The sequence below is a fragment of the Acanthopagrus latus genome, chromosome 4 (genome assembly GCF_904848185.1).
Source record: "Acanthopagrus latus isolate v.2019 chromosome 4, fAcaLat1.1, whole genome shotgun sequence".
Classification (NCBI taxonomy): Eukaryota; Metazoa; Chordata; class Actinopteri; order Spariformes; family Sparidae; genus Acanthopagrus; species Acanthopagrus latus.
In genome coordinates, this window is record NC_051042.1 from 33,379,254 (window position 1) to 33,397,519 (window position 18,266).

The following is an 18,266-nucleotide window of genomic DNA, read 5'->3' on the forward strand; positions in this document are numbered from 1 at the left end:
GCTGCTGCTCAGCGGTACATACCGATCCTTGGACTGGTATGCCACCGTTAATGAAGATTAAAAGACTTAACTTATATTTTTAAATTTACAAATGAAAGATTGAAGCCAACGTGAGAAAGAAGAAGACAAACGTGTCATTAAAACAAGTTAATCTGACGTGTTTTAATCTCTCTGTGTGATGAACGTGTGGTGAGCAGGTAAGTTTAATTAATTAAGTATCTGGATGCAGAGTTTCAGGATTATTTCTGGTACAGAAGTGAATCTTAAACACTTGTGATGTTTTTCCTGTTATACCTGATACATACGTGTTGTTGCTGTTATATACTTTTATTACTTACTGTTAACAGCAACATTAAATCAGAACATTAAGGTGAGTGAACGCAGCGCAGTCAGCAACAGAGGAAGTCATCTGAAAGGAAGATTTACTTCCTCTTTAATCTGAAGCCACAACATTTCCACATGTATGAGATTAAATGTCTTTATATTCGTCCAAAATACATAGACAGAAGTATGTGGACACTGAAACGTTCATTACTGTGCTGTGATAACAGCCTCCGGTGTTTATCTGTCTTTACACCACATGAGCTTAATGAGGTCCAACATTCATGTTTGTTAATGAGGTCAGAACAGCAGAAGTCTCTGAAAGATACCAAATTAATTCATAAAGACAATATTTACACCCTTTTTTAAGCCAAAGTCTTTGCTGTGCGTGCCTCCTGTGTGAGGTGTCCGACTTTTCTACCTGTGTTACACCAGACGAAGAGAAGAAGAAGAACAAGAGTTGTAACTACAGAAATATGAGGTTTGTGTTTGATTCTGAGATGATTTATTCAAAATTTAATATAATTATAAGGCAAAAAACATGTTTTTGTTTGGTTTCCATGTAAGTGTTAAGTACATTTACTCAAGTACTACACACAGGTACAAAATCTTGGTATTTTTACTTGAGTATCTCCTCTCCACTACTTTTATATGACAGCATGAGTTGTATGTATATTAACAGTATATTTATAATTCTTTACAATATGTATATTATTCATGAGCAGCGGTGTGATGTAAGTACATTTTCTGGTGTTTTCTTTTAATCCTACTTTATACTTTTACTCCATTACATTTAACCAGCTGTTGTTAGTTTTCAGATCAATATTTTAAATGTCCAGTCAGTTTAAAACCAAACAGTAAATACAGTTTATATACAGTTAATACAGTAATATACAGTACACATGGTTTAAATAGAGTTTAAATAGAGTATATACAGTATATATACAGTTTAAGTACCGTAAATACAGTTTATACACAGTAAATAGTTTATATACAGTTTATATAGTAAATAAGGTTTATACACTGTATATATACGGTACATTAGCTCCACTGTGACAGCATTAGGAGGCTGTTCAGATGGTGATGAGTCATAAATAAATGTTTAATTAGTAACAATAAACGTGAGTACTTCTTCACAGCTGTTGTACTATTGCCGGTAATAACCCGGTAGATTGCCGGCTGCAGGTGGGCCCGGTGTTTACACGGGCTGCCGGAGGGAAACAGCGCCCCCTGCTGTCACACTGCGGAACACACGAGCTAATGTGTTCAGGCTCCTATTGGCCTTTGTGTTTGTTTGAATGCTGTTGGAACAAACTCGGGCAGCGGTTCTTCTCCTCCTCCGGTTGTTCTCGGCTCCCGGGTCGAAGCTCCGGTAGCAGCGGGTGTAGCGGCAGCAGCTCCGCGGCGACAGCTCACTGCGTGGCGGCTTCCGGTGTCCGTCCGTCTGCAGGAGGATGGCGTCCGGCTTCAACCGCATCCCCTCTACCGCCGGTCCTCCGAGTCCCAAATACACCGAAGGTTGTCGACCTCAGGCTGCAGACAGGACCGAAAACCACCGATAAGCCGCTCGAGTGAGTTTTCCTGCTTGTGTTTTGTGTGGAAGGTGTTTATTTTGGCGGCTCGGCTCCAGAAGGTGATTTTCCCCCCGCAGCTCCGCGGAGGCCTGGTCTGATCCGGGGTCGGTTTTCAGTGGAGGCTCGTATCAAACGGTTATTGTGGCCTTTCATAAAGCGGCGTCCCGACGGGAGCCTGCGAGCCGCCGCGCTCCGCTCGCTTTTATCTCCGTCGTGTTTGTGTTACAATCTGCTGTTCACACCTTCGCAAAAAAAAACCCGCGATTCACAAGTTATCGATCCGGAGATTATGCGGTTGATTATCTGATCGGAAGTCCAGTTGTTTAGTAGCGTTAGCTGGCAGCTAGCTGTTAGCCGCTCGCCTAGCTAGCTACGCTGAGGAGCTAATGTCGGGGAGCTACATCCTGGAAGAGAAACACTATCGTGAAAATCTCTCCAGGAAATGTGATTTATGTCCAGCAAAACCAGCTGAGCAGAACAGACTTGATGTGGAAAACACATTCGCGCCACAAACAGTTAAAATGCACGTTTATTTAACAAATTGGAGCTTTACGTTCACCGACTTCCGTTTCAGGAAATAGACCGAGCCCCAGTCTGGTTCTGCTGAAGCTATGATAACTGTTATTTTTGAGGGTTTCCTGTGAGGGAAGTCCCGCAGATGTGTCACCGCAACATCAGCCGAGCAGATAACAGCATCAACACTGTTCTCCTCACATTCACACAGCACTTGTTAAATGTATGTTTTGCCAATAATCGATGATCTAGTTTTAGGCCTCCACAGATATTGAAGAGGTTTGTTTCAGTTCTGTGTGACAACACACAGGACCTGACAGCCACACACACACACACACACACACACACACACACACTCTTGTGTTTTATTCTGACACAGATGCACAACCTTCCCTCTCTGGAATGTAAACAGCTCTTATCAGTCAGTGTTTGTCTTGTCCACTGGCTTTTATGATGCATCAGGTCGCACACTGATGGCTCACCTGCCCTGGATTATTTTCTCTTGATTTATGTGTCTGAAGCAGATCAAGTGATATTTTGTTTGTGTTTTTTCACCTCTAGGTTTTCTCACCTATCTCAAAGGACGTGTGTAAAGCCAGATAACGCGCTCGGCTACTCTCCGGTGCCAGTCGACGTTTCCTCAACCACATCCACCCTCTCAGTTCTGCTCTGAAACCCCCCACCTTCATCTCCTGAGTGCTGAGTCCCTATATGCGAAGTGGAAGGATGACAGAGGCGTGGCAGCAGCAGCAGCAACATGCAGTGGCTCCACCCTCCGTTGTTCACACGCTCCCCCAGGGAACTGACAACCCCCTGGGCTGCGCTGTGTACGGAGTCGTCCTGCAGCCAGATACCTCCCTGCAGCAGCCCCAGCACGGCCAGCAGCTCTCGGTTCAAGCCCAGCAGCCCTCCTTACAGGTAGGGGGCGAGAGAGGGCACAAGTGCGGGGCCTGTGGTCACGACATCTCTCACCTGGCCAACCCTCATGAACACCAGTGCATGGTGAACCAAGACCGCTCCTTCCAGTGTACCCAGTGTATGAAGATCTTCAGCCAGGCGACAGACCTGCTGGAGCATCAGTGTGTGCAGGTGGAACAGAAACCGTTTGTGTGTGGTGTTTGTAAGATGGGCTTCTCTCTGCTCACCTCGCTGGCCCAGCATCACAACTCGCACGGCAACGGCAACAACCCAATGAAGTGCTCCATCTGCGAGAAAACGTACCGGCCTGGTTCTGGAAACGTCACCCCGACCTCGTCAGCTGCCAACCCTCAGCAGCCCTCCACTGGAGAGACGTCCAGTGGCGGTGCAGCGATCAGTGCCTCGTCTCCTCCTGCGTTTGAGGCCTCAGCACCAGACCGGCCATATAAGTGCTCAGTGTGCCATAAGGCCTTCCGGCATTTGTCAGAGCTGACCCGCCATGAGAGAGTACACACTGGTGAAAAGCCATACAAATGTGACACGTGTGATAAAAGCTTCAGCCAGTCTTCACATCTGGCACACCACCAGCGCACGCACAGCTCTGAGCGGCCGTATAAATGTGCCGTGTGCGAGAAGAGCTTTAAGCACCGCTCTCACCTCGTGCGGCACATGTACGCTCATTCAGGCGAGCACCTCTTCAAGTGCAATTTGTGTGAGATGCACTTTAAGGAGTCGTCGGAGCTCCTGCACCATCAGTGCCAGCCAGAGGGGGAGAGACCTTTCCGCTGCGGTTCGTGTGGAAAGAGCTTCAAGCGCCCGTCCGACCTGCGGCAGCACGAACGCACCCACTCGGAGGAGCGGCCTTTCCAGTGCGAGGAGTGCCAGATGAGCTTCAAACAGCAGTATGCTCTCGTACGCCACCGTCGCACTCACAAAAACCCGGCTGATCGCCCTTTCAAGTGTAACCTCTGTGATAAGGGCTTCCTTCAGCCGTCCCACCTGCTCTACCACCAGCAGGTTCACGGGATGGAGAGTCTGTTTAAGTGCGCGTCCTGCCAGAAGTCTTTCAGCCAATCGGGAGAACTGCTGAGGCACAAATGTGGCGGTGAAGTGGAGAAGCCCTACAAGTGCGACGTGTGCGGCAAAGGTTACAAAAAGAATTCGACGCTCCAGCGCCACCAGAACTCTCACTGCACGGAGAAGCCGCTGAAATGCTCCCTGTGCGACAAGCGCTTCGTGTCGTCCTCCGAGTTTGTTCAGCACCGCTGCGACCCGACTCGGGAGAAGCCGCTGAAATGTCCCGACTGTGAAAAGCGCTTCAGGTACTCGTCTGAGCTGCAGCGCCATCGGCGAGTCCACACCGGGGAGAAGCCTTTCAAGTGTGCCAGCTGCGACAAGAGCTTCAAGCAGCGTGAGCACCTGGCCAAGCACCAGAGTGTGCATTCGCGGGAGACACAGTTTAAGTGTGTGTGGTGCGGAGAGCGTTTTGTTGACCTCACAGCTCTGCAGGAGCACACAGTCCAGCACACCGCCGAGGGTGAGAGTTTCCCCGAAGCTCCCTGCATCCCATGAACTGAGCTGCTCTTCAGTCCTGGGTAGCAAATGTGACATTCACCCAGAAAGCAGCGTGTGCCAGCCTCTGCTCTCCCATTCGTAGTTTATAACATTCACCCGTTAATTCTGTTTAATGGTTTTTAGTATCCGTAAGACTCGACTCATCCTCATCCTTCATTTAGCAAAAGATTTAGGATCCCTCGATTTATTTTGGAACACGTGGAGAAAAACTTGACCAGAATGAAAAAAGGCGTGTGGTGTAAAATGTGGGAAGATCTTGGTTTTGTTTCGAGTGCGGGACCTTATTCTGTGGTTGCATGTGATTGTCTGTTTTTCGTAAACTTGTTGATTGTGTTGTTGAGAACGATGACAAGAACTTCCAGGCAGTTGTCAGACGTGTGTGTGTGATTGTGTGAGTGTGAGTGTGTGTGTGTGAGTGTGTGTGCGCTCCTCTCAGATCCATGTGCCTTTTTTTACCAATCACTCATTTTGTGTTTTTAAGTTTTCACGTCCAGTTTAGCCGAAAACCTCCCACCAGTTCACAGCGGCTGGCTTGTGCAGCAGTATCTTTTCACATACTAGATCTTAGATAGTATCATCTGTTTGTGCATGAATATTTATCACACTTTAATATCACTGTTGTATTATAGGTTTGGTTTAATTAGGAAAACATCCTAAGAAGAAGAAGAAAAAACGTGGATTTGTGAAAATGTATAGCCTGTGTCCTATGAAATCTGTGTTGTTGCATCTTTGTATTAAAACAAATGACGTCTAGGTAACTAACCCATACCTACCATGTCATACAAACACTTGACATGTGCAATAGAACATGCACAATGTAATATTTATGACTACTGATTCATGGCATAGTCTACTCTGTTATATTATAGATTGTGTGTATACGCTTATGTAAACATTGAAAACTGTATAGTGCTTATGTTACCTGCTTTTGTATTCACCATGAATGAGCTTGCAGTATTTTGCAGGCACTTTAGTTTCAGTTCCAGATGGATGATCACCAGGTTTTAACCCTACGAGACTTTCAAAATCATTGTATTTGCTCACTTGCCACAAACTAGCTGCGTTAGTTACCGTGCGATAGATCTAACAAAAGTAATATTTTTTATTTTATTTTGGAAGAATTGGCCTTGTTAACATCCTCACGGGATTCGAGCCGCCTCCTGGTTCCACGCCAGACGTTCAGCAGATTAATCCGAGTAGCCTCAAAGTCGCAATTTATGTGTTGGTTTATGCCGGGCATAAAGTAAAAAAAAATACAAAAAACATTTGTGTACTTTTAGTTTACTGTGTGGGTTTCTATATTCTGTACAATCTTTGCAGTATATTTAAAAAAAGAAGGTTTTTGGAGTTTAGAGATCATGGGTGGGAAAAGGAGGGTGGGATGGGACGGGGACTGTGTGGTTGTGCCGGGTTCAAGTCCTGGTGAGTCTGCATCACGACCTCCTGTTGGAGGGTGAGCGAGTGTAATGAAGCGTTGGATTTACACATATGGATATCAATATAGACTCCTGTTCATACTGTATACAGACAATTAAAATAAACCACCCTTATGAAAATAAAGGTGTACATTGTTTTTATCACATGTAATTTATTCATTAAAATCTGATGCTTTTTTTGTCTGTAAAATGTCGACTGATGGGTTCAAACTGAACAAATAATAGATTAAGTTAAGATAAATTATTTGTGTTGACAGGTCGGAGGGATTTCTATTGTTTATTTGGGGAGAAATTAGTTTTTGTGGCTCCAGAGGAAGCTGCACGTAATCTGATATGACTGTTAGTGGCTTCACTTAAAGGCGAGTTGAATTGTGGGTAATGTAGGCAGCACTGACGCGCTCATGGACAGTTTAAAGATATCACCGTTTTAATTCTACACATTCTTCATTTTGAAAAACCTGCTGCCTACACTACCCACAATGCAACTTAGCCACTGAGTGACATCACTGGAGGCAATTTATTAGAGTACATGCAGCTTCTTCTGGAGCACAAAAGGCTTAATATTTCGTTCTTTTTTGGGGGGGGGAATTTAATTGAATTTTTTACATTCCAGCTGTATAAAATATCACCAATGAACATTTTGATTGGTCAGATAAAGGATCAATAAGTGAACGACCTCTCTGTCATCATGTTCTGTGTCTGGTGACGGGGAGGAGGGAGGGTGGCTTAACGAGGTCGATGCGTTCAGGTCATTTTGCCAACAAGGGGAACAAAATCTATATGGAAGCCCATTTCTGCCAGTTAGAGTAAAAAAAAATGATAACACAGGGAATTATAATTATGAGTAAACATCAGAATTATAGAGATAACAGTCAACAGTTATCATCGTGACTTTTCATGTCATAATTATGATTCAGTCTTATAGTTTTGTGTTTTTGCCTCATAATTTTGACTTTACAGCTCAAATTTAGGCTTTTAGCTCATAATTTTGTCCGTTTACCTGAAATGTTGCCTTATTTCTGCATGATTATGACTTTTTATCTCAAATTTTGACCTTTTTATCTCATAATTAAGACTTTATCTCCCTTTTATTTGAATATTTTATCTCCTTTTTGATTTTTGATCTAGATTATGAATTCTGTTGTAATTGTAATTGTAATTGTAATTCTGCATTTTTGTATTGTAATTATTTTTTACTGAGGGATTTTTATTTTTTTATTCAAGGCTGTTTTAATTATTTTCCACTCATGTTGGCAGTAATGAGCTTCCATATGTCTCTTAAATCTGTTATTATATGAACTTTGAGAATATTTTGATACATGTTCATGTTATTAATACTTTTATTGAGTTATTATAAAACTTCCACCTCTGCTTTTTCAGGTCAAATCAATATTGAAATTACAATTTTATCATTATTAATATCCTTTTTTTGGGGGGGGGGGAATTAATCACCTAAATATATTCATACTGATATCTGACACATGTTATATTTAATGTTTAGATTTAACGTCACAACGCGTTTTTTCGGGTCACTGATCCTCTTGATCCACTTCCGGGTGATGTTTACCGCAAAGGGAAGACCATCCTCCGCTAACGAACCGCCGCTAGATGTACCAGCACCAGCAGCACCACCCATCTGATCATATTATTGAGTCGCTGTTGCTGCCGGTATTACACATAGTATTGATCACTTTAAACCCGGCGGTGCTGCGTCGTTTCACGGAGAGTAACGTGCCGCTAACGAGGTGCTAACGAGCTACGTTAACGTCGATGTCGCGCGGACTTCCTCTGAGCTCGGAGATCTCTACGACGAGGTTAGCCGGCTAACTTTAGCCCCCTTATTGATTCTAACATTTCACAATTGTCGATACTAATAAATAGCCTGTGGTCCATTAATGTTTGTTGTGTAACACTACATCAATGTACGATCTTTACTAACGTGTATTGTTTCATTTAATGTTTTATATTTTATGATTTTTTTTATGTGTTGCTAAGTTAGCTAGGTCACCGTAACTAGCTAGTTAGCTAGTTAGTTGAAATTGTCGGAAGCTAAATGATGCTAGCGCAGCCGGATTTGTTTTAAATGTTCAGATAACGTGAAGGCAGCCGGCGGGATTAATGGTGATCATCTGTTATGGTTGTGTAAATACCCATCTGTGGGTGATAAAGGCCCCGGAGAGCCCGTGTCGTGACGAGCCCCACGTACAGTTTTGGGTTATTAATAAAAATGGGCTGTGGGCTTTGAGGAAAGCATCGTTAGCTGTGACGGGGATACAGAGAAGATGGTCTCCGTGTTCATCTGGATCTGGTTGGACTGGTTTAAGAACACTAGCTCTTGAGTCAGGCCTGGTCTAATGTGGGCCACACAGAGAAAATGCTGTGAAAAGATCTTTTTTTTCTTCCTTTCTGTGTTTACGTATTAAAATTATGAAATCAGGTGTATTAATGTAAACCTGGTCCAGGTCTTACAGGTTTTTACAGTGGTCTTTGGTCTACACCTGGTCTGCTGTGGTCTGGATTAAGGGCTGGACTGATTCGGGGACAATATTCAGCATTTTCTGATTTTCTGTATTTGTGATTTTTCTGTTAGATTGCTGATAAACTATTTTAAAAATGTACTACTTTGACTGTGCTGCAGCATCCTCTCACGCAACTCTATCTGATGAGCAACACATCATAATTAATAGCATATAAGCACTGATTAATCAGTAATGTGTAACTACATTTATCAAACAATTGTAATGGAGAGGAAATGTAAAGTAGCAGGAAATGGAAGTACTCCAATTTTGACACCAAGTTTCAATTTACTGCAAGTTAATACTGGTCCTAAATATCAGTTTTCAGTCTCATTGATTACTAATAATCATCGGCCCTTAAGAAAGCCACATTAGTCGACCCCCCAGTCTGGATGGAGGGAATGCAGTAAAAAAGGCCTTTTTAAATAAAGCTTTTACAAATCTGGAAAGAGGATTGTAAACAGCCTGTGGGCTGTAGTTGTTTACCATGTCCAGGTTTTATAAAGCTGAACATAGTGGTCACTTGATTTAGATCCAGTTAAATGTTTCCTGTATGGAGGAAAAAAATGAGAAATTGCCCTTTTGTCTCATTTCACAAATGGAAAACATGTGTTTAAAAGACTTGAACTGGGTGAGAGTTTCTTTTGTTATCCAGCTATCATAGTTTTGGGATTTTATTTTGGTCTGGAATCAGATAAAAACTAGAATGAAAGTCTTACAAATCTGGAACTGTGTCCATGTTTATTAAGTCCAAGGACATTGTGATGATGTTGTTGTTGAACCACATGTAGTCCAGAATGTTCTCAGTGGTGAGAAAGTCCCTTTTCTGTTTTCACAAACATGATAAAGGTTCTTGAAAAAGGATCATGATAAAATGTTCTGTGGTTCTGGCAGATGTTATATTTGATGGTAGATCTTCACGCATCTCAAAGTAACTTAATGTTTATTTTGTGTGACGAGCGATCTTTCAACAGTTTCCATGTTTATGTGATTTATGTTTGACGAGTTTAAGCACAGTAGTTTTTCCGGTCGACCTGGTCTCGTGTGGGCGTGAGGAGAAAAAACCTAGACCTCATTTTCCCCTTCTCTTCTTCACAAATGCAATCAGTGTCATGATTCTGATAAAATGTTTTTTAAAAGCAGAGTTAAAGGAACAATTTAGCCAAACATGAAAATGATTGTTGGGTTTTTTTGGGTGAACTGTTCCTTTGAGGCCTCTTCTCTGTGTGACACCAGAGTCACGCGAGGAGAACTGCAACTGTTAGTTTATCATTTAATTAGTCAGTTGACAGGAAATGAATTGGCAGCTGTTTTGATATTAAGCCAAATGAAAGTTCCTCATTTTTTTCTGAGGATTTGGCGTTTTTCTTTGTCAAATACATTCTGTTTAAAATATATTTGGTTGTTGGATTTAAATAAAAACACAACCTGATTACATCACATTGGGATAAAGGAAACTGTATTCTTAAAAATGATTAAATGGACCAAACAGTATGATAATCAAGAGCGAAATTCATCTGTTGTTGCAGCCAGACATCAGAAGTGACCTCAATTCTCTGTCCTCTTCTTCAGCCTCTTCTCTCTCCTGTCGTCCTGCAGCTGGCGGGTCTTCATCCCATCCTGTCCATCAACATCCTGCTCAGGGGCTTCACGCACTCCGTCATTGTAGCTCTGTCAGTCTGCACGACAGCTGCGTCAGACCGGCCTGACGCTTTTCATCACAGGGTGCGAGCAGCCAAAGCCCATGGTAAGCACAGCGTAGGGATCATAGAGCCGCGTATTCTGGAGAGTCGCTGCGCTGCCTTCCAGTATCGAGCCAAGAAGTATTCAGAGGGAGGTGAAGGTCCTCGACACGGAGCCTCAAAGCTAGCGATGCCCGGATCCACGCCGGCCAGCAGCAAGGCTCGGGTGTACACCGATGTCAACACACAGAAGAACAGAGAGTACTGGGACTACGACGCACACGTGCCAAACTGGAGGTACGGCGACACGTTCCAGTGCAACAACACTGAATATGTGACAAAGCACACAACATGAAAACATCCGTATCAAACTGTATAATACATCAGGCAGCGAGTTCACCCGAGCATAACAACAGATGTGTTCACCGTTAAATGCAATAAGTATAGTAATGAAGTATTAGTATTTGAAATGATGTTGACTTAAAATGGTGTATTATCATTATTATTATTATTATAATCCAATCATGAAAAGATTCAAGAATCAAAAGATGACATTTAAGAATTTTAAACCTTGAATGTGTCTGAAAAATACATCTGACTCTGGTCTTTGTTTTTATTACCTACTATTCTCTGTTTATTGGAAAATCTTGACAAAAGTCTGTAATAATCTCCAGAGTCTGAGGTGACGCCTTCAAATGTCTTTTGTATACAAAGTTTACATCCTTATATTGTCAGAAGCAGGAACTGAAGGATGTTTCTGCTGTGCTTCATGTTCTAAATCATAAATGATTGTTGAGTAATCTCTGAGGAAGCGACTACTTCTCACGATCATCGTATCGTAATCTCATTTCCTTTGTTTCGTCTCTTTCTCAGCAATCAAGACAACTATCAGCTGGTGCGTAAACTGGGCAGAGGGAAGTACAGCGAAGTATTCGAGGCCATAAATGTGACCAACAATGAGAAAGTGGTGGTGAAAATCCTCAAAGTGAGCGCCAGACATCTTTTGTTTCTGTAATATTTGAGCTTTTTCTTCTTTCCTTCTGCCCTCTTTTGTGTCTCTGCTATCAGCGACCATCACGTATGAGTCATGGAGTCGATCTCCAGATGTGATATCAGTGGTGAAGCTGCTCTCTGTTGATTTCCTGTCACAGTTGGTTTAACTTGAACTCTTATTAAAAGAGCTCTTGTGATGATCCGATCAGGCCGGGCAGGCGCCACTCAGAGGTTATCAGAGAAGTTAGTTTCACCAGATTCAGTTGACTCACTTTTCAAAAATATATATATTTATTTTTATGGTATAAACATCCTCATTTACAGGACAGCAATCTTCTGTGACAACACTGATTAAAGTCTGTGTTTAATAGTTTGATACGTACACACGATGCAGGTCGCTGTCCAAAACCCTGCCGTCAGTGTTCCGATGTGTTTTAAACAACGGTCTGAAGCTCCACATCACGCTGTGGCGACGTCTGCTGGTTACATGCATAAAGAAGATACAAGGCACCAAATGATTTAACTGGCTTCACACATTTCAGTGTGTATAAAATTAGACTGTTTGTTCTATTTTTTTCCAAATCAACAGAATGGTAAGAGCAGATGTCTTTTCTGTCTTCACAACATGAAAACCCAGTTCTGTTATAAATACTGACTGGGCTGTGCACGAGGTGATCTGCAGGAAGCCACTTGACATATTTACATCAACATATTTTATTTACATTTTGAAAACATTGGCACAAAATGTAAGAAAAATTCAGATTTAGTAAAAATGTTTTTGGTGCTCATTTGAGGTCGTTTTTTCTTCTAATGTTCTCAGCGGGGGATGGAAACACCTTTACTGATCAATACTGATGTAGCAACATTTAGCTCATGTGACTGATCAGCTGCTTCAGCTCTGGATGAAGAAGACCTGACGGCTTCTTCCTCAATATTAACATTCCCAGATTAAAGCCCACACTCCCTCGTAGATATCAAAGGCTGCTGGTTTTGTTTTTTCGTTTTCTTCTTTGACATTTATTAACATCAGCAAACAACTGTTGAACTCCTGGTCTGTTGCTGCCTTGCTTAATGAACTCTATACTGCTGTAACTTCTCGCTTAAAGAGGAGTGTTGATGTTTGGAGCTTTGGACAGGGATGGGCAGGGCTAGCTGGTTAGCATGCTAACCTCAGTAGATATCTGCAAGTCTATGTAGACACCATGATCTAAAAACTTTTATTTCTTCTCAGTTTGTTGATAATTACATTTTTTTTGCATCTCCCTGCAGCGCTGTCTGTTCTCGTGTATTTTAGTTATATTGAGTGTGTGTCTTTATTTTGACCCACAGCCCGTCAAGAAGAAGAAGATCAAACGGGAAATCAAAATTCTTGAAAACCTGCGTGGAGGAACCAACATCATCCGTCTGGTGGACACAGTCAAAGACCCGGTGGTGAGTCAGAGTCCCGCCGTCACTGAGCTGCATGTCAGCATGCCAGCTGTGGTAATCCAGTCTTGCGTGTAGCTGTGTGTGTGTATGTGAGTGTTTGGTGTGTGTGTGTATCCGTGTGTGTGTGTGTGTGTGTGTGTGTGTCCATGCAGTGATAATGATCGCCACCTACCTGCTGTTCTCCTCAGTTAAGCCTTGTGTTGTCCTCTCTTTGCAGTCCAGAACACCAGCGCTTGTCTTTGAGTGCATCAATAACACAGATTTTAAGGTACTTGAGTTTGGCCGACTTCATACATGCTGAACTAGCAGCACAGTTACCATTCATGCCAAGGCGTTGATATCCATTATTAATAACACGCTTAACCCTCCAGTTAATGTTGTACATGTGGCCCGTGACCTGCTGACATCACGTGGTCAAGGATTGTTTTTTTTTAACACGGATGTCTTCATGTGCTTCCACAGGAGCTTTACCAGAAGCTGACAGACTATGATATCCGTTACTACATGTATGAGCTGCTCAAGGTAATTTATTTATCTGATTTTATTCATTTCAATACTACTTTAAAACAAGAACATTATTCTGCCACATCTATATGCAACCTTGCAGGATGACCGTGTCATGAAGAGTTAAAGGACGTGTCCACAGGATCCGTGTTTTTCACGCTTCCCATTCATTGTCTCTGTCAAAAGCTGTGCAATGCATTCTGGTAGTGGAGCGCCACGAGACACAGGGCGTCACATTGACCGCTCCTCATTTGGATTAAATTCTTGCTACTTCAGGGGGAAACTTGTGAAACACTCTAAAAGACAAAACACTGTCGAGGTAAAATTAAGTTTCCCACTTTAAATGTCTTCAGAAACACATTTCGTTGAGCTGTTTTTGTAATAGGGCTGCACAGTGGCCCAGTGGCTAGCACTGCTGCCTCACAGCTAGAAGATCGCCGGTTCGTGTCCCGGTTGGGACGCCTGGGATCTTTCTGTGTGGAGTTTGTATGTTCTCCCTGTGCAAGCATGGGTTTTCACCGGGTACTCCGGCTTCCTCCCACAGTCCAAAAACATACTGAGGTTAATTGATCATTCTAAATTGTCCGTAGGTGTGAATGAGAGTGTGTGAGAGTGTTCGTCTCTATGTGTGGCCCTGCGATGGACTGGCGACCTGTCCAGGGTGGTGTGGTGGTGGGATAGGCTCCAGCCCCCCCGCGACCCTGCAGAGGATTAAGCGGCGTACATAGAATATGTACAGATGATGGATGGATGGATGTTTTTGTAATATAAGAGATGTTAGTCCTCTTAAATCCTGAAGTAGCCCAACAAGTGACGTATGTCCAGTCGTGTGAAGCCAGTAATTATTTGCGTAGTTGCTGCGTGAAGCGAAGAAGTGTCACGTGGCTTTGGGTCAAACGATGCCTGTGGACACGTCCTTTAAACTGAACATGAAGCTGAGAGCAGACAGGAGATAGAAGGTCATTTATTCTTTATTTACATTATTTATCAAACAAATCATTTGCCAAAAAATGAGGATTAGCTGCTCTGTTAGCATCGCTGTAACTTTAGTTTTCAAAGTCTGTGAAAAAATAAAGATTATTAAACACGATGGGAAAAAATGTATAACTCGATTAATCAAATCAAAAAACAAGTCTTAGTAGACTAGAGTTGAGGTTGTTTCCTTGTTGGAGTTCTGGTCTGTGGATCGGTGGTCCAGATGTTGGTACTGAGTGTGTGTCTGTGGCTTCAGGCTCTGGACTACTGTCACAGTATGGGGATCATGCACCGGGACGTGAAGCCCCACAACGTGATGATCGACCACCAGCTGAGGAAGGTACTTTAAAAACCTGATGATGAATCTGCTTTATCTTTGAGTCAAGTTTGAGATTATGTGTTTTATTAAAGCGGTTCTACTTCTAGCTGCTTTATTTGATGATTTAAACTAAATCAGATAAAACTCACAAAGGACACTGCAGGAAAAAAAGTGTCTCAAGTTTTTATATTTGTGTATCGTCTCCAGGTTGTTCCAGCCTGGAGCTGCTGCTCTCTGATCAATGATAACACTGTTTCTCTCTCTGTGTCACAGCTGCGTCTTATAGATTGGGGTTTGGCAGAGTTTTACCATCCCGCTCAGGAATACAACGTCAGGGTGGCCTCCCGCTATTTCAAAGGCCCTGAGCTGCTAGTGGACTATCAGGTAGCTGCTGCTGACCTGATGCTGAGTGTATTTACAGATTTGTTTTACTTCACAGTCTCTGTGTTCTTATTAGTAACTTTATCGGTGGCTTTGTTCCCAGATGTATGACTATAGTTTGGACATGTGGAGTCTAGGCTGCATGTTGGCCAGCATGATCTTTCTGAAGGAGCCGTTTTTTCATGGCCAGGACAACTACGACCAGGTAAAGTGCCGCATCAAGATCCCGGTAACACCTCTAACAGCTGAGATCAAGGACCACAGACGAGGACAGAATGTCTTTGGTTTGACATATTGATCGTGATCGGCTCCTGCCTGCAGCTACATTTACTGCCTTATACCATTAATACCAATTCAACACTTCCTGTGTGTTTCAAATTAAAAGCCCTCTAGTGAAGACCTGTTAAACTTGCTGTCCGTGGCTCAAACGCAGCCCTTTAACAACCTCATTTGGGCCCTTTGATCATTTCATTAGTGGGTTAATTGGCCTGTAATGTTCATTAGCAAGCTCAAAAATACCTCTTCATTAAACAGTTTTAACCCAGACTTTAACACCGGAGGGAATTAAGGAGAGTCAAAGCCTACTTGTAAGATTAAAATGATGCATTGACTGTTTTTTCTTTTACACATGACAATTCTTTTTAACTGTAAAAACTAAAAGCAGAGAAATAAAAGACATTCAAATTAGATTTGTTGACACAATCCAGCTCTTCTAAGAGGAGCTGAAGGCGTGCTACACTCAAGAGCCACAAGATGGCAGCAGCTACATTTGAAGTCCTGTAGCCTGATTCTCTACAACCTGTCCTGCAAATGTCTCTTAATAAAAGTCTCGTTAGAAAATGAATGTAACTAGGAAATATAGTTAAAACACACAGACACCCACAGTAACAGAGAGGATGATAACACTTAAAGCAATCTAGTTCCATGATTATATCAGAAATCTGAGGAGATGTAATTTTAAGAATGAAAGAATTTAGAATTTGACTATTTTTATTTAAAATATGGTAAAAGTAGTAATGTGTGTCTGCAGAATGTAACTGATGTGTTAAATGTGCCCGTCTGTTCTCCAGCTGGTCCGTATTGCTAAGGTTCTTGGCACCGACGAGCTCTTTGGTTACCTGCACAAATATCACATAGAACTGGACACTCGCTTCAAAGACCTGCTGGGACAGTGAGTATCGATCTGGAAACTGAACAGACACGATTAAAACTGAGTCGCTGCGATGTGTCGTCCGTGTTTCACAAAGCAGCAGCTGCCATTTTTTATTCTAGTGGCTGTCGCAGAAATATTCTTCTGTCTGTGTCCAGTCAGATTAAATAGCCGCTTGTTTGTTTCCAGGCAAACACGGAAGCGCTGGGAGCAGTTCATCCAGTCAGAGAACCAGCACCTGGTGAGTCCGGAGGCTCTGGACCTGCTGGACAAGCTGCTGCGCTACGACCACCAGCAGAGGCTGACGGCAGCTGAGGCCATGCAGCACCCATACTTCTGTTAGTACACCTACAGCATTCTGATATTACGAGTTAGATCATTACAGCCAAAACTGTTGTGATTCAGAACGGTGTCGTCTGCTTCAGACGCCTGTATCTGTTTCATGCCCGACTCCTTTGTGAGATAAAGTGTCTTTGTCCTCCAGATCCTGTGGTGAAGGAACACGCAAATGCCAACACAGACGGCACAAAGGCCATAAGCAGCTCCAATGCAACATGATAACCAGAGAGCAGGTGATTCTCACAGCACAGCACCATCTGATATCAGCAGTCGCTCCCGGAGCATCATAATTAATGTCCAGGGACCGCCAATGAAACTGATCAGTCAAGTCTTTGTCATGTCGCACATGAGAGAAGTTATCTGTTATAACACGAGGTCAATGTTGTGAAAAGGTTTATTTTTAACCCACACAACGTTTTCCTAAACCTGACCGAGTATTTTTAATGCCGAAATAAATAGTCAATGAACTCAGTGTAAAAATAAAAATGATGTTAAGGTTAAAGCAATAAACACACTTGGTTAGGTTTAAGAATGAATGGTTTGATTTAACAGGCAACATTAATAATGACATTCCATCAGATTGTGAACGACAGAACAGTAACTGTTGAGTGTTTGAGTCTTCTGTTTGTTTCTTTTTCCGACCAGGAAGAATCTTTGTTACCTCAACTTGTGACCTTTTCGTGGCAGAAACTTCTGCCTCCACACCAACAGCCATACTGGAGCAAGATGTCAATTTTGCAGCATACACAAACACGCACGGATTAAACTTCTCCCAACAAAAGCCGGAGAATCTGCGCTGCTTGGTCCGTGTCACAGATAAATCAGATCTGAAATCAGACCTGACCCCCTCCTCCTCCTCCTCCTCCTCCTCCTCCTGCCTCCCGACACTCCCCCTCTACCCGTTTTTAAAAAGAGCAAAGTGACTGTTGTTGGATCAGTATCAAGCCGGTGTTGTGCTGTACAGACGTTTGTCCGTCATTACGATGCTGTGGTGACCTGAGATCCGGTTCCAGGTTTTAGCACTGAGTGGCATGGAGGCTCTTTTCTGCTATGATAGAACAAAAGCTATATTGAAAGAGAATAAACCATTTTTATTTAAACACTCGTGTTGACGTTTATTGTCTCAGGATCAAATTTAGAAGGTGAAACTTTTTTCAATACTTCTGACTGGGGCTGTTACACACTGATATTGAGGATAATTGTGATGTTTAAAGATGGATATTGAAATGTTAATACATCTGACAGTATTCTATAAATAATCCTCTTAATTTCTGTTTCATTCTGTGTGCTGACAGGTGGCTCCCTCTCTGACTGGTTCTGCTCTTTATGCTTGACTGAAACTGTAAACTAGGGCAGTTTAGTTTTCCTGGTAAACACTCCAACCTGTTCGCCTGCTTCCAAGTCGTCCATTCAGCAAACAATCAGATATCTGCAGGAGAGCTGCTGCTGATCTTCTAACAAACACAGAGACTCTGCAGCTGCTGGAGAGGTCGGTGTGTTTACTGGGGAAACTACAGCTCACGATCTGCTGTATCAGTAAACAGACACATCCCATTAACACCAGATAACCACTTAACATACAGGTAGCACACCAGCTAGCTTACATCCCTCCCTTCCTCTGGTTGTCCAGCTTCAGACTGCA

The 18,266-nt window shown here is 42.8% G+C and overlaps 2 protein-coding genes across 3 annotated transcripts; both read left to right on the forward strand.

Moving 5' to 3' along the window:
• The first annotated feature begins 736 nt into the window (after positions 1–736).
• On the forward strand, positions 737–6,457 carry LOC119018375 (zinc finger protein 319). The gene is made up of 2 exons (XM_037095978.1): positions 737–1,892; positions 2,970–6,457. Exon 2 carries the CDS (start codon positions 3,120–3,122, stop codon positions 4,896–4,898), a length of 1,779 nt encoding a protein of 592 aa, XP_036951873.1. The 5' UTR covers positions 737–1,892; positions 2,970–3,119; the 3' UTR covers positions 4,899–6,457.
• A 1,422-nt stretch (positions 6,458–7,879) lies between these two features.
• On the forward strand, positions 7,880–17,726 carry LOC119017910 (casein kinase II subunit alpha'-like). Of its 2 annotated transcripts, none has more exons than XM_037095078.1 (13): positions 7,880–8,151; positions 10,426–10,832; positions 11,409–11,520; positions 12,858–12,959; positions 13,174–13,224; positions 13,419–13,478; positions 14,692–14,775; positions 15,028–15,138; positions 15,239–15,340; positions 16,206–16,306; positions 16,475–16,623; positions 16,770–16,857; positions 17,270–17,726. In XM_037095078.1, the coding sequence occupies exons 2-12, from the start codon at positions 10,726–10,728 to the stop codon at positions 16,841–16,843; spliced, it is 1,053 nt and encodes a 350-aa protein (XP_036950973.1). In that variant the 5' UTR covers positions 7,880–8,151; positions 10,426–10,725; the 3' UTR covers positions 16,844–16,857; positions 17,270–17,726. The 2 variants fall into 2 exon arrangements, with proteins under 2 accessions (XP_036950973.1, XP_036950972.1); XM_037095077.1 differs by having other exon boundaries at positions 10,453–10,832.
• Positions 17,727–18,266: the final 540 nt, after the last annotated feature.